The following is a 16578-nucleotide window of genomic DNA, read 5'->3' on the forward strand; positions in this document are numbered from 1 at the left end:
ATGCCATTTAAACAGAGCAAGAATGGCTGTTTTCTTTCTTCCTAGAGGTCTAGATGAGTATGTAACACACAGCGCAGCTGCTGCTTCAATACCCCTGCCTTCTTCATCCACAACCCACGGAGCCACTCATTATTATGGAACTCATTTCACCACCTGAGGCAGCCCCTTTGGGATCTACTGTGTTGGGGAAATCAATTTGATCAAGAGTCTCATCAGATAACACCCAGACCTGCAGTTTGCTTAGTCGGAGTTGAGGACTGACTGTCATTCCTAACCCTTCCGCTCTGCACAGGCCAGTTGCTGCCATTCAGTTGGTAACTACACTTTGGCAGCCCATTTCACAGTCAAACTCAGACAAGCTGCCTTGCTGTGAAGTGAAATAAATATTCAATCTATTATTTTTAAGAAACAGAGAACTGATGCACCACTTAGATTTAGTGTCCTAAGATAAGCTCCATCTGAATTAAAAAGTGATTCCTAATTTGAATCAGAACCATTTTACTTAACTTTGCAGGAAAACATCAGACCCCAGGTTACAAGAGTGGAGACACTGTCAGCACAGACTACAGACAGAGCCCGATTATTTTTTATGCTAAAGCCTCTTTACTTTCCTGGATCAGTGTAAAAGGACTTAGCAAAAATGAGGCCTGGGCAGTCAAGCTATGGAAAAATCTTTCAGGTCCCTCTTTGTGGGTCCTGTTCTTGGAGATGGAGGAGTATCTTCCTTTCCACCTTTCAAAGAAAAAAAAAAAAATCCCTAAAAAAATCCCAGGGAGTCTGCTCCTCCCCACACACCCCTACTAGGAGAGGCATGGTGGAAGAACCTGTGACAGGTCCCAGGAGCAGCAAGACGATGCACTGGTGGGCAACACACAAGTGTTTCAAGCTTACCCTGCCCAGAAAAGAGGCCTCGGAGCAGTTTTTGCCACTCCCTGGCTGGCAGGGGGGAGGACTGCGCACAAGGAAACATGAAGTTACTCTTATTTGAAGAATCAAAACTAGAGTGGTATTTCCAAGCACATAAAAAGACAAGTATTTCTGCCTTGTTTGAAGGAAAAGCACACCACAGAGCCATTAAATAAATAAAACTTACCTAGTTCTTCCCTTTCCTTTAAAAGAAACAGGAACGAAATTTGTGAAAGTACTGGAGACTCAGCCAGCGCACGCACATTCGCTCCATCTCTCACGCACATACAAATGCATCCCCTTTCCTCGTGGTGCTCAGATCACGTCTTCCTGGTATGCAGCATTTCAGTCTTGACACATTCACGTTCCTCCTTCAGCCACAATCATGCGGGTCTAGACAAAAGGTGCATTCAAGTGCAGAGTACTGATATTAACTCGGGCCCGATCCTGTCAGCAACGTTAAGTAAAAACTGTGCCCCCAGGGATCCCCGCTCATTTTGCGGGATGCCACAGGCTCGGTCCTCCTCCCATGTGCTGCCTGGTACAACAAAGGGCTGTCACTCACAGAAACCAGAAAGCTGGTGTTTGAGCATGGGCCAAAGAAAAGGAGAGGGGGCAAAAAACCAAAAAGATATTAAGAAGGTGCTAAACAAGGTACAAAACCCACCCTGAGGTAACTTGCAGCATACGAACAATGAAATGGCAACAAATACGACCGCTGTCTCTGCTGACTACACCAGAAGGAGTCGTAAGCTACATTAAAACGTTGACCACGTTCAGCAGTAACTGAAGCCATTGTTAAAACAGATCCAAACAAAATTCTTCTTAGAAACAGAAAGTCATGGGTTAAAGAAATCTGAATTTTCTAAACCAGTATTTTTAATTGCTGACCACGGAAACACATAGTAATTTTTGCCAGGTAAAGTCAGCCTTAAGTCAAGTGCATGTGACAAGCTTCAAACAGACAAAAGCTGCATGACAAATGCCTTTATCAATTAACACTGGGTTAACACAGACTTGGCTTGCGTTGAGGCTCCCGAAGATATTTTACAAAGGAAAAAGAGAAACCCAAGCCACTTCAAGTTCGTCTGTAGTTTCAGGTAAACGTATCAGAAACAAAACGAAACCTGTAGTATTTGTTTCCTGTCTCCCATACGGATGCTCTCACTCCTTTCTTTACATCCACGTATTACTGAGGGTGGCCCTTACCCTGGAACAATCGGACATCAAACTTGATTGTTGGAAAATCAACAACCAATATTTGCACAGCTCTCAATGTTGCATCCTTACTGTTTACTAGTAAGTAAGCATTGCTATAGGCACTGGTGCTTTAAAGTTAGTAAGGTGGATGGAAACACAGTGTGTATATAAATACGAAAAGTACCCATATACATACATTTAGGCAAATAAACAGTGATGCTATGAATGGTCTCTTCAGGGATGCCAGTAAGATCCACTTTCTTCTTCTTAAATATATAAACAACGTATCAGACTAGACGTCAGTCTATCAGTTTTCATACAGCTGAGCTGCAGTCGTGACCTAGAATATGGCTTATATTGTGGGCAGGTCGGTTTGAGGACTGCTTGGAAGAATCTGAAGCAGATGTGTTTGCAATGGAAAGCAAAGGCGACATTGCTGAACCATCTGGAGGAAGAGCTGTGGCTATTTCTGGAAACAATGACGTTAAGTTAAAATTGGATAAGTGCGACGTGTTGGTCATGTGCATTGGCGGCATATCCGGAAGCAAAGGAAAACTTGGCTGAGCAAAACCAACGGGCCTGGGAGGAGACAAAATGGATCCAAATCGATTGTTTAAACTTCCACTACTCGGCTTCTCCGTGCTTGGGTTAGGAAACATTTGATTGGGAAAGTAAGGGATAGAAATGTCGTTGGAAAGCGTAGGATGGGCAGGCGAGTAAGGTGGATAGAAGGATGGCAGCGTATTCTGAGGATCGACCGGGATGAGAGCTGGTGTTCGAGTGGCACTAGGCTGAGTGACTGGTGGGATGAAAGAGGCGTTGGCATTTATCGGTGGATTCATGCCACCCTCCGGAATAAAAGGGAATCCAAAATTCTGAGAGAGAGTATGTTGGTCAGGGGCCGTGTTATCGTTAGACACTTGAGGGCCATCAGACATAAATCGGACAATGCTTCCTCTTTTTTCTATCGCAGACTGCTGGCGCCCAAGGATCATACTGCCGCTGGTGGACAGGGGAAGATGGGGAAGACTAGGGTCAAAGACGTTTCCATGTCTTTGATTTCCGGATCGATTCCTTTCGGGCTGACGTATTTTAGAACCTCCATTATCTTGCAGAGGATGCCTCGACCGCTGAGTAACTGAAGAATTTGGCTGACGAACAGAAGGTTGCCCTTGCTCGCCATTTCCGTGAGAAACTACAGGGTGAGGGTGAGTTGGCCTCACAACTCCATGCATGTTGCTAGAAACAGGCGTATTCATGTGGCTCTTGGTTCCATGACTGTCCGTCATCCTCATGGGATTGGACTTCTGCACAGAGATGTTTGGGCTTGTGTTGCGACCCTGAATATCTCCCGAGGAAGAAGAACTCGAAAAAGGAATATTCAAAGAACTGTTCCTTGTGTTAATTGCACCAATAGACATGTCACAGCTCTCCCTACTCTGGCCATCACCATCTCTTCGGATGTGGACGCTCTCCCGTGCTGGGGGACAGTTGTACTCAATTGTGGAGGAGGCGCCGCACTGCGTGTTCCTTTGATGTTCTGGGATTGATCTTTGGCTTCCACTAACTTGATCTCCAAGGTGAGGGGCAAGTAAACTCTGCATAAAACTTTGGTGGCACGTGTTTTCATTTTCCCTTGATGGCAGGGTGTTTCCTGTTGGAATACCCTGTACTGGCTGGTAGGGCAGTCTCTTCTGTCTCTCTATGGATGGCCCAGTATTCTGACCGATTCGAAATGCTTGCGACTGCATGCCCCTGAGAGATGATACAGAATTACCAATTTCACTGTTTCTTGAAGCCTGTACATCGAAATTGCCCGTCGGTTGTTGATTGGGTCCAGCTGGCTTAAATGTTTGACAATCAGAAAGCCGCTGCACATCTGAGCTAACTGTATGGTCGACAGACAAGCGGCCCTGCATATTATGAATCACCAACCCTTTATTTCTAGAAACATCAAGATAGCTTCTCATTTCAAGCTGGTCAGAAACCCTAGGGCCTTGAAGAGATATTCCTATTCTCTGTTCCGAATTAGAGGGCGTCTTCCCAATGAGCGCCTCAGCAGAGTAGCTGGAAACTCGATTTCTTTCCTGCCTATGAGGGGTACACGTCATATCTGATGGTCTGCTTACGATACTTGCCTGGGACACCATTTGCTGCTCTAAGCCCCTTGAGGTCATAAGTCTTTGCATCTGATTGTGCCCTGACACATGTTCAGAAGCTGAACCTTGCTGTCTGCTGCTAACATCTTGTTGCTGTTGATGCATGATGTCCTGATTTATATGGCCCTGAGGGTGGTTATGATGGTTTCTGCTTGCTGCAGGATTTTCACAGTTCTTTTCAGGCTGGGAAGCTCCAAAGTGCTGCTGCATCTGCTGCTGCATTTGCTGGTGGTGAGGATGAGGCTGACCACCTTTTTGCCGTGTTTGATCACTTCCGTGGTGTTTTTGCTGTAGAGAAAGTTGTGTGGCTTGTGTTCCCTGGATGAGATTTCGTTTCTTTTGCATCTGCACCTCCTGCTGTATTGTTCGCTGCTGGTGGACACTGTGGGGTTGAGAGTGGACTGAGTTTTCCCCGTGAGCGACATGGTGCTGCAGCTGATACAAGTGGTGCCTTTCTCTTAACTGACCAGCCTGCTGTTGCTTTAAGTATGGATGATTGCTGTGAAGGTGAGATATGCCTTGAGTAGGAACATGTTGAATTGGCTGCAAGTGCTGCCCTGCCTGGCCTTGCTGCTCTGAAATTGATGGCTGAGAACTGCACTGAACTTCAGTTTGTCTCAAAGCTGGTGTTACAAAGTTGCTGTTGGATGGGAATAACCTATTAAGGCCATCGGCATGCCCTTGATTGCTCACTGATGCCACTGAATTGGATGAATTAGGAGGAATCTGACTGACTAGCATCTGTGTTTGATCAGCAATACCCTCTGGTGTTCGGTTCATCAACGCCATCCCTTCAAGCCTTATGGGCGTTGTCTGGCACTGCTTTTGCCTCTTTGCCGTAGAAAGCAGAAGGTCATCTTGAACAGCCCGCTTGGCAGAGTCTTTGCGACCTTCGTGATTTTGCTGCTTTAAGTGTGACTCCTGCAGCTGGGGAGCCTGCATGGTGCTTACCCTAATAGCATTCAGTTGTTCCTGAGCATATTCACTCATCATAGCGGGTCCTGGAGACTGATTGACGTATGTGCTAGATGGAAGGGAGAGGCTTACAGCTGCAGGGGCACTTGCTGGCTCTGAAGACTGGGATAAACTCGAGCAACTCACAAGGGGATGGACAATGCGACTCTGGTGTATTAGATTATTCACGCTTAAACTGGTTATGCTTGGTGACTGGGAAGCGGAAATCTGCAAAGAAGTGTTTGATGTTTCCACACCTCCTACGGAGCAGCTTGGCTTTTCAACCTGTCTATCGACATTTGTCTGCACTGTATCTTGAGCACTGAATTTGTTTGGTGCTGCTTCCAATGGCCCTGCATTGTTTTCTTTCAGTGCCTGAGGTTTAAAAGGCTGTTGCTCTCTCTCCAAAGGTGCAACCTCAGTTGACTTAGAGATGGCATCCCTCATGTTAACCTGTATTCCTCCTCCACCTTTCTCAAGGTTTTCCTGGTCAAAAATAGCTCTTGCTGCAAGAGCTACAATGTCAGTCTGTTCTGAAAATGTGCAGCTGTTACATGTACTGGTTGAGGTGCTGCTAGTAACGTCTTCTCTGGTGGTATCTGGCAACATAGATGCAACTGAGAAGCCTCGACTGCTGCCAGAGCTAGTTGACATCGGGGAGTCTGCCTGCCTGCTAGCGATAAGGGAAGCACTGACTACTTCCTGATCAGAAATGCAGGAGTGATGCTGGGAGAGAGTATCACCTTCCGTGTTCATTAGCAAGAGTTCCTGCTTCTCAGGCAAATCAACATTCGATTCTGCTGATTTAGAGTTTTCCATGGGAAAATTAGAATGCTCCCCCTGAACGGTAAATGAAGGGGTTTTTTCCACAGCTGTTCTTTCTTTCGTGAGATCAGACAGCATTTTGGTTAGACCCTGTCCTTCTAACAAGTCCGCATCTTGCATTACCATTGAGGAAACCTGCACAATGTTGCAGGACTCCGAAATCGTTCCTGCCTTGGAAGTATGACCTGCTGTGCTGTTCTGTGCTGCTGACGTCCCAGCAACCTGAGAATGCGTTACATGTGCTTCGGTACGAGAGGACGTTAAGGTGCTGGGGGGTTCACAGGGTTTGGGAGGCTCTGACAAGGCAGAGCTGGCTGGTGGACAGTTCTGAGACCCATGGGCCTGCTGGCGAGGAGCAGCATCTTTGGCAGTCAGCGGGACGAGCGCCAGCTGCTCTGACACCACGGACGCCAGCGGCGAGGAAGCGGGCGCCTCTGCCGAGCTCGGCTCGGGGACAGAGCAGGTTTTGGCTGCCTGTTGAGAGCTCGCAGTCTCTTTGGAACGACAGTCAGAAACACTGACGCTGCTCGATGCTGCCACACCGCTCGCCTGTGACGTCGTTAAAGCTTGCGATACTGCTGGAGCGTTTTCAAGCAGCCCCTCGCCATTTGAATGCTTTGCCACCGTTTCCATGGGAGCACAGTCCACCTTCCCTGCGTCTTTGCAAGGAACCGCTGGGCAGGACACTTTACTGTTGACTGCTTGGTGTTTCTTTGTACTTGGCTTTTTGTTTGTCCTTTTTGATTTTGCATTGGATGGCAAGCCAGCAGCCGCTTTTTTGGGGGAAGCATTTATTGAATTAGATGCACTAGTTAATACTGAAACCTCCACAGGTACTGAAGATGCCACAGAAGCTGGTAATGACACACAGTTAACTGTGGCAATCTGGTTACTGACAGTTGTGGGATTGGTAGGGTGGCTGAGAGACAAGTGTAAGCAGCTCTGTCCAGCCATTTGCGATATGCTTTGATTGAGGTTAGCTAAAGCACCAAATGTATTGAGGGCAACATTGGTATTTGGATCTTCGCTGGTGGTGGGTTGAATAATTTGCATAGGGGCTTGATTTGAAGCTCCAGATGAAGACATCACAGGCTGCAATGCAAAAAGCTGCCCGTTTAATGAGATAGTTTGAGGATGCTGTTGATTGGACATTGTAACTGAAAATGTTTGCGTAGTGCCAGAAGATGGCAAAGAAGATGGTCTTGGTAATATATGGACAAGGTGTTTCCCTCCGAAAGTCTGTGGAAGAGAGGCATTTTGTATGGAGCTGCTAGAGTTCGTGATTGCAGTCGGCCCATTCATGGGGACTCGTACAGAAGCAGAAGGCTGAGCGGAGAGGAGGGGAAGAGGATTCTGATTAGCAGCTTGTATAATTACAATTTGCTGGCTAACATTTTGGCTGGGAACTTCTGCTCTCACAATCGGAGGGCATGGAGCGGGGTTTGGAGGCTGGAGAATGATGACATTCTGGTTAGCTGGTGCTCCTGTAACAGCTGATGCGACTGGCTGAGCCATCTGAATCACCTGCATAGCTGAATTTAATGGAAGGATATTTCCTGCAGCCTGAGTTTTAACCTGTGGCTGGCTGATTAATGGCTGCATAGGTAAGGGTGGGCACGAGGGCAAGGTAACTACAATCTGTTCAGCTGCCTGGCCATCCCCGGGCAGAGAAGTATTCAAACTGATACTTGTAGTCAAAGGCCTGCTGTGAGCAGAAGATACAGTACCAGCACCATTAACTGGCTCGTTTAATAGTGCAGTCATTATACCGGATGGCGTTTGGCTTAGTGGCTGAACAGTATTTCCCGCTAGCTGCAAAGTTGTCCACGTGGTCTGTGTGTTTCCAGCTGAAGGCATCCGTGTAAGGCTACTCATGTTTTTCAAGTCTGAAGTGCCAACACCTGAAGAGCCTGAAAAAGACCAGCAGTTCTCTAGCGGACTGGCAGGCAGAGTGCTTATTGCCGTCGCAGCCTTAGCTCCTTCTGCTGCAGAAGACACAGGCATTCCAGCACTGCTTACCAAGTCTGTACTTTTGAGGACATTTACAGAGGAAAAACTCTCTGCAGTAGACAGTCTCACAGATGGCACACAAGCTGTGTCTGTGGTTGAAATGACACAGCTTTCCTGAAGGTCACTCCTAGAATTGTGTGTATTTGAGCAAGTTGCATTCACCTGTTGAACTTGGGAGGCTTCCGTGGAGGCACTGGAAGGAAGGCTGATTCCCTGCAGGAGTGTTTTCTTTGTTAATTTAGTGCCCTCCTCATCATTTTTACTTTTGGGGAGATTTTGATCATTCTGTGGTGCGTTATTTGAAGAACACTGTAGTTCCTGTTCTGTTCCAGATTGAGATGCGCTCTGCGAGCTGGCAGTAGCAGCGGTGAGCACACCTCGCTCATTCTCCGGGGTGGAAAGCTCAAGAACGTTCCCTGCTGGAGCTGTCTGAGCAGATGCCAGTGGAGAAACTGTAGTTTGAGACCATGGCTTGTTTTCTGTGGGGTAAATACCAGAAATCGTCACAGGAGTCACTAGGTTGCAAGTTCTCTGGACTGGCACAACATTGGCTGTTTGCTTTTGTAAATTATGACCAACATTAAACGTTATTCCCTGGACAGATGCTCCCTGGTTATTTCCATTGGGTTGACTCCCATTTGAATAGACAATGATGTTCTTTTGAACCTGATCACTGGGAATAACAACCGAGACCTTCGCATTTTTGAGATTTCCCTTCCAGTGGATTGTAGGGTCATCATACAGGCAAATATCGTTTGCTTTCAGTAGTTCGATGTATCTCCCGTTTTCCTTTTGCAGTTCATCCAGCTGTTTCCGGAGTTTTTTTATCTCTTCAGCTACAAAACAGTGAGAGGACTCCATTACATCAGCACCAGTGCAAATATTAGGTAATGTTAGTATTTACTCTCCAAGTCATGTGGTATGTCATACTGAAATAAATTGTTAATAATGTATGCTCTTTTCAAATGGTTAACATAACATAACTGAAGACTCTTATCCTGATAAACCTCTCTACTGAGCAGGGAAGTGAATGAACTTCACAGGCTATTCTGTTACCAATAGCAGGATATGTCAAATTATTTAGTTAGAAAAAAAACATCAGGACTAACTCAGATGAAACTGAACACCAATCAAATTGTTTAATTACTGAAGGAAATATAAGCACATTAGTTTATCTTTTTCTTTTCCCTGCTCCTTTGCAAACACTAAAACTGTTTTTATTTAAATTGATAATCTCATGGCTTTCCAGGACAATTAAGTTTCATTACATCTAAAAATGATATGCAAAATTCAATACAAAGCACTTACATAAAGCCACAAAAACCAGCAATGCACTTGGAGACAGCTCACCTGACTAGGAAAATCACCTAGGTTTTTCAAACCCAATTACATCGACAAGATAAGCTATTTAGAATTCCATTCTATGGGTACAAATAAAAATCACAAACTGCAACATTAGCTCTGAGATTATTTCTGTCATACCTCCATCACTGTATTTTTATGCATCTGTTCAAGAAGATTTTATATGATGCATTTTATTTTTATAAAATAGGCTGTTATCACTTTTACAACATTTGAATGGGAAAAAAAAAAGCTCTATGCATGAAGGAAACTCCATGTTTTCAATGAAAAAAATCTAACACTGAAGTTTGTCAGAAATCATTCTGGTCACTACAGTAGAATAAATCAGGATGGAATCTATTAGATGATGTCGCATCACCTATAAGCTCTGTAATTACTTTACATCACAATGCGATTGCTTTATTATCTCATAGCTATGTTCAAGAACATGCCCTTGGGCATTCTCTTGGCTCCTTGTTTCAATATAAGCAGCTCTATTTTTCCTGTATGTGCATAATGTCTTGGGATTCCCAAGTTTGTGGTTCCAGGCTTTGTTGTCAGTCAGTACTCACAGACACACAGTGGAAGTGAGCGACAGAAATTCTAGAGCCTCCAGCAGCATCTGTACTTACCCTGTTCATTGTTCCCTCCATTTAACAGAAGTTCATCATTCTGTCTTTTCATTTCTGTTATATACTTAAAGGCCTGATCCAGGATCATGTTCTTGCTCTTTAAAAGAAAACATATATATAAAATTACGAGAAAGGGCTATCATTGGTAGATCCATTAATGATGAGATTGCACTTGCTCCAAGAGGTCTTTACTTTAAAAATGTGCTAACCTGAGTGATTCTCTGAATATTGTGGGGTGGGGTTTTTTTGGGGTTTGGGGTTTTTTTTGTTTTGGTTTTTTTTTTTTTAGATGAGCCACAGGTCTCATGAGTGATGCTGACACTAAAATGCCACGAGTTTTTACAGAATAACATTTTCAATGCTGGAGCTGACATTTTCCAATGCCTGAAGCTAGATACTAAGGCCACAGAACCTGAACAGCAAGCATCATTTCTTGCTGAGCAGCCTAAAATTCGTGTTCACTAATAAACATATACATCACATGAAATTTCCAGGATACTGCCTTGTAAATATTTTATTAGGAAAGAAACAAACATGGAACAATTATCCAGGGAGGTGTATGCATAATTTTGAAAGTAATATACTGGAGAATATGGGAAGAGAAAATATGCCATAACCCCTCCACCATCTTCCTTTTATGAAACTATGCTTATTCTGCCTGTGAAACCTCTTGTTCACTTCTTAATTTCTTCTTCTACTATTCTGTAGGAACAGCCTCTGCTGTAAGATTGCTGTCTTGAAAAACATGCTTCTGTGCATCAACCTCAAACGATTTGTCTTGCTTCATCTTTCACAAGGACAGTGTCTTAAATTACTATTATTATTTCACTTTCTGAATTGCTTTCATCCCATTATATGAAAGATGACAAAAAGAAGCATGCTTGCAATTCTATTTGCATCTTAGGACATTAAGTGATCACCAGCAAAGGGCTGAGAAGGGATTGGAGAATGACCTGAAAAATGATCTTGCTTAACCCACAGCTTTCACCACTCAGGTATCATACAGACTACTTCTGTCTAGCCTTCCACCCCTCCTACAGAGGAAAGGGTGAACAGCTACCCATCCGCTCAACGCAACAGGGCAGGCAGCAGGCGAGATAGGATTTTTACCTTCTGTTGTTACCAACATTCAGGCACCCTGAACGAGAACTTTGTGTGAATCAAATGGACAGGCAGACATCCGCAAGCTGACCAAATTGCTATGGGCATATTAGTCTAGCTTACACCTGCTCAAAAATACTGCATGTATGAATTGGGGAGAAAGTCAGTCACATGTCCAACTCATACCATTTCATTCCTTCAGCAGTCATATGCAACACTTTCAGATAAAAAGCTCAAAATCTGTGTAATTACATTCACGTGGCCCTGCACTTCCAAAAAGGAATTCTATTACAAATAATTTTTTAAATACTAACAACTAGTAAGATTTTCAAGCATATTAATTCAGTTAGTTTTGCCTTCTTCCTAAGACAAATAGCAAAATTAAGTATTTATACTTCTACAGACAAGGAAACACACAGGCATTTTACAGGAAACTTGTATGCTCCTCTGAACAGACACTCACCTGCTTAAGTGCTGGAGAGCAGGGAATGAGTTCTCCAATTCTGTTTATCCCAGCATTAATCTTCTTCTTTCGATGTCTCTCCACTAAGCAAAAATAATATGTGCTGTGTCATCTGGTTGGGCAAGTCAGCACAGCAGCAGCACAACTAGTACCAATGTAAGGGCTCATAAATACATTATTTCATGACATATTGGAACCCTTAATAACTTGAGAGAGGAAAAGAATTCCTCTGAAGTAAACCTCAGTTATTGAATTAATACTCAGCGGAATTGAGAGCTGTAACATAAGCAGCAATATCTTTAAAAGGTGGGGATGTTCTGGACCCCTTTGTGGAAAAGAGGAGTTACTGCAACTCAAAACTCAGGTTTTGATAATGCTTTCTAGCTGAGTTTTATGAAACTCTTTTCACAAGGCAAACTGATTAAATTTAGGCATACAGAAAGCAAATGAACCAAGATTATGGAAAGAATCAGTTTCAGATTTGGGAAGGAAATCCATGTCTCTTAAATACTAATGTCAAGTTTAGCACCAAAAAAGAAATAATTTAGATTTTACCAGTTTTCAATCTTAATTTTAAATTTATATTGATGGAGCAGCCAAGACTGAATATAGCTGAAGCTCTAGGCATATGGACTATCAGTTACTCTTTTTTATGTTCAAAGGTATAACTGTTCCGCAAGGTCTAATTATGACCGGGAGTAAAGAAAATCCTGAATGAACACTATTTCCAGTGAATTACCTATTTTGGAGAAGGTCAGAAAATGCTTCATTTATAGTCCTCTAGTGACATCATTTACCTCTTCACGAGGCCTAAACACTGGCGCAAAGGGTCTACACTACAAGTCTAGCAGTGTACATACCTTTGGGCATGGTTTTTTCAGACAGTATTAATCTCCGTTTTCCACCCACCACAGTCAGCTTCTTTCAAATACAGTTCACTCTCATGTAGCTATTTTTTTGACCGAAATGTTTTGGTGTTCTATGCAAACTAAAACTATTAGATGCCTTTTTCCCAAAGAGCCTGAAAAAATGTTCTGTCACGGCTTTGTCAAGATTCAAATCAACGTATCGTTCGTTCATTGTGCTGAGTATTGCCTTGTGGTTTGCGCAGCCAGGCTGCTTTTGGTGGCACACAGAAACACACAGTGACCCACAGGTGAGTACATCTTATTGTGCTCCTTTACAAAGGATATACTGATTTAATTTAAACAGTTTTATTTCAGTAGTCTGTCACTTCAATTTACACTTCTCAAACTACTAAATTATTTTTTGTATTTCAGGACAGACTGGTGGTGTTGACAGAGACAGGCCTAAATACACTAAACACAGGAAGACAAAGTCTCTTCTGCAAGAAATTTACCGTATAAATCCGAGCAGCTGTATAAACATTAAAACACGTGATCCTTGGGACTTAATTTTTATATATCTTACTAATACATGCAGATATCACAGTGGTTGTGAAGTGCTATTCCTTTGTTTTGATAATATTTTCCACGCTCTGCTCAGCTTGTCCAGATATTAATGACTAAGCAAGCTACAGGGTTGGAGGGAGCTGGTCCCCACATCTTGCAGAGTTCAGCCCAGTAGATGAAGACTTTGGAAAGCTATCGGCAAGTAAAACAGGAACTGAGAACTAGAATGAGGTCGGCAATCTTAGAAGTAAACTTCATAAGACTATTTCCTGATACTTCTTAATCCTTAAGAAATTGGCCAGACCCTGGGCACAGCCGGACAAGCACTGTAGTCCACAGCCTTCACATGGAAACTACTCAATGGTTTTTCCAGTTGAGTTTGTGAAGACCACACAATAGTGCTGTTTAATAAAAGAAGAACTGGAATCGATTTCTTAGGAGAAACCAGGCCCAAACCTGCCAGACTCTTCCCCAGTCCATCTTTCTGCTGCTACTTGTAGAAGATGCCATTGGAGCTAGACACTGACCAGTCGCTGCCCGAGGGATGCAACTCCTGCAACATACAGCCCGTATTCGCACAGAATTTCTGGGATGCCAACATCCAGGTGGGTGCCTCAGAAACAGGCTACAGGAATATTTCTAATCCAGGGAACCTCTAAAGGTCTTGGGTCAGATACCTGCCTCTCTTTTAAGAGAGGTGGGTATTATTTGCGGGTTAATGCCTGTGCATTTATTTTCCTTTAGAATTGAACACAATTGAAATTGTTTACTTCTCAGTTTACTAGCACTGGAAAGCCAGGGGCATGGTCATACTTTCCTACTTGGGCGTGCTACTGTAACCTCGTACTGTGGAAAACAGCAAACTAGAAACAATCAAGAAACCCTTCTGCACAGGTACTCTATGCAAGGACACAGAAAGGTGTTTGGTAGGGTGGGGTTTTTTTAAGTGTAGTAAAATCCTACGGAGGAACCTTCTCCATGCAAAACATGTTTTACTAGTTCACAGCATCTGTGCTTATTTCCAGACCAAACAACAAAGCATAATGTTCCTACCTGCATTATGTGTCTCCCGGTTTTTCTTTCTGTGAAACATAAAGGGAAAACAGTGATGTGAAACAGAAGGGAAAAAATCTGCATACGAACAAATATTTCTTTTATTATTTCCATTACAGCTAAAAATACTAAATATTATATTCTGCTCTGTGAACAAGAATGTAGTAGAAGTCACACTCACAAGGACTGGTCTTACACATTGGTATTAAATAGTTTCTATCAAAAATTCATTCGTGTTCAGACTTAAATCACTTTCAGTATGACAAAGCACAGTGTAATACTCCATTTGATTGTTGTTACATATTTATAGGGCAGAGCTGGATTTTTATGTTTCTATTCAGTGACAACTATTACACTATCCAGTGTTCAATAAGGCCAAATATTAAAAAAATCAGTTCTATTTCTGAGAAACAAGGTAGTTAAGCATTTGTTTGAAATGTTGCTTTTACGTTCACTGGATCAATGAAACAGGAGAAAATGTTACCACACAAAGTGATTTTTCCAGACATGTTACCTTCAAACATCATATCTTCTGGTATCAAACATGCTTCCTTTGCGTGACAAACCAGAATTACCTGGTTGTTCTGCAGTTGTTCTTCTTTACTGCCTCAAAATTCTGTCTAGGTATAATTTGGGCATGTGAGTGTTGTCTTTGTTTTCAGATGTTCAGCTGGGATTTCTGGACTGATGACAACCAGGTCAGAATCATTGTGCAATGCCTCAAATTGCTTTGCTGGAAGTCAATAAATCCCAAATGTGTACTCTACATATATAAATCAGAGGTACTGTATACATGCAGTAAGCCAAATACTTTCAGCAAGTATAGCAAAGCAAAGCACATGTTTTCTGGAAAAAGAAATATTCCAGAAAAAAAAGGTCTTTCAAAAGATTTCTGTCCAGCAGCACACTCTTAGTCTAGATGTTTGGCTAGAGTATGCAAAAAGTAGAGTATGATCTTCTGCTCTCCTTTTCCACTGTTACAGCACAGTTCAGATGTAATAAGGAATCTGAAGTGAGAATGCAAGACACATGTGGATGACGCATGTGATTACTATGGGGCATGTATCCTTTATGCTTTGAGTTGATATACGTTTATTTCTGGTAACTCACCAAAAGTAGTGTGCATCTAGAGTAACTTAGACAACGATTACAAGACAGTAATGTTACTGTAGATGGTCAGACCTGGAGACATTTGCTAAGAAATAATGCCTAAAGATGAACATCTTCAGCTCAAATAAATGCCAACTGAAGCCTGCACATCTGTTCTACAACTATTCAAGAAGTGATGAATCTTCTGTTCATTGAAAACTTGCGCCACCAGAACAGAAGTCCATGTAAACTATCATTTAAAATGGTTTCTTATTTTACAGTAAACTACAGTTCTCCCACTTATATCCAAAACAATCATCTGCCAGTCAGAATTGATCATGTATCCTAAATATGCACAAGAATATAAGGGCTGGAGAGACACAGCTGCCCTTTGATTCCCATTACCAATAAAGAATACTCCAAAATACTCTGTTAGCAGGGTAAGAGTCACAAAATCAATGAAGACTGAAAAAATTTCCATAGGACAAATCAGTGTTCTCTCTGAGCTTTTCTTATCATAAATCATATCCTACATGGCCACCTAGCATAAGATGAATGCTGTATTTAACTAGGGACTGAAGGATTCCCCTACCAATCAGGTATTAGATCAACATGCTACTACAAAGGAATGAAAACCTGGAAAAGTGGTAATGAGCTCCGAGTCACTTTGTTACAGATTTTGGTCATAGTGTTGCTGTTCAACCTCAAGATGTATTTTGAGTTCCAGTAGAGACTTGATAGGTAAGATCCAGATTCCATTGGGAGTTGAGGAAGAGATCTAAATTACTCTGTCAAAATGAGTATAGTGACCCCCCCAATATCTACCAGGAGCCTCCACAATAATACAGTCTTCACTCTAACCGAGGTGGCGACGCAGTTTTATACACATTGGAGTAGTCTGTGTAATAATCAAAGAATCTCCGTTGCCTAGGTGGCCCAGGTAGACATGTCTTCGACAAATAATTTGGCACAGATAGGGGAAGAGAGAAAGGGAGTTTTGCAGCCATAGTTCCCAAACTTTTGGATCAAACCTGGTCAACCCTCAGAACTTATTGCCAAACTTTTAGCGAGAAACTTCATAACTGCGACATGACCACAGACTACAGAACTACAAAATAGTCATTTTGCCACAGAAACTCACCGATGTTGCTTCTTAGTAGGTGTCTCATTCTCTGTCATCTCTGGCATGGTTTCGGAGAAGAGAGCCTGAAGAAAATTGTGGAAGGAATTAACAACTCCTGCACTCTTCTGAATTCTTAGCACATGACATTTGTTACATCGTTTTGCCTTTGACCACAAGGACGGGGCCATACTACAATGTATGCACAAGTCCATCACCTTGATGTAGAGCAGCTGGTCACGTAAGCATTAAAAATGAAGTACGTTACCTATCAAGGTGCTTTGTGAACACCCGCTGTCTATGATGAACTGGT

The 16578-nt window shown here is 42.8% G+C and overlaps 1 protein-coding gene across 1 annotated transcript; it reads right to left on the bottom strand.

Annotated features, from left to right (window-relative positions):
* Positions 1-1719: 1719 nt before the first annotated feature.
* USF3 (upstream transcription factor family member 3) lies at positions 1720-16345 on the bottom strand. The gene is made up of 5 exons (XM_050902533.1): positions 16287-16345; positions 14057-14085; positions 11592-11674; positions 10028-10124; positions 1720-8890 (listed from the first exon to the last, which is right to left on the bottom strand). Exons 1-5 carry the CDS (start codon positions 16331-16333, stop codon positions 2421-2423), a joined length of 6726 nt encoding a protein of 2241 aa, XP_050758490.1. The 5' UTR covers positions 16334-16345; the 3' UTR covers positions 1720-2420.
* Between the last annotated feature and the right edge of the window lie 233 nt (positions 16346-16578).

The sequence above is a fragment of the Gymnogyps californianus genome, chromosome 1 (assembly GCF_018139145.2).
Source record: "Gymnogyps californianus isolate 813 chromosome 1, ASM1813914v2, whole genome shotgun sequence".
Classification (NCBI taxonomy): Eukaryota; Metazoa; Chordata; class Aves; order Accipitriformes; family Cathartidae; genus Gymnogyps; species Gymnogyps californianus.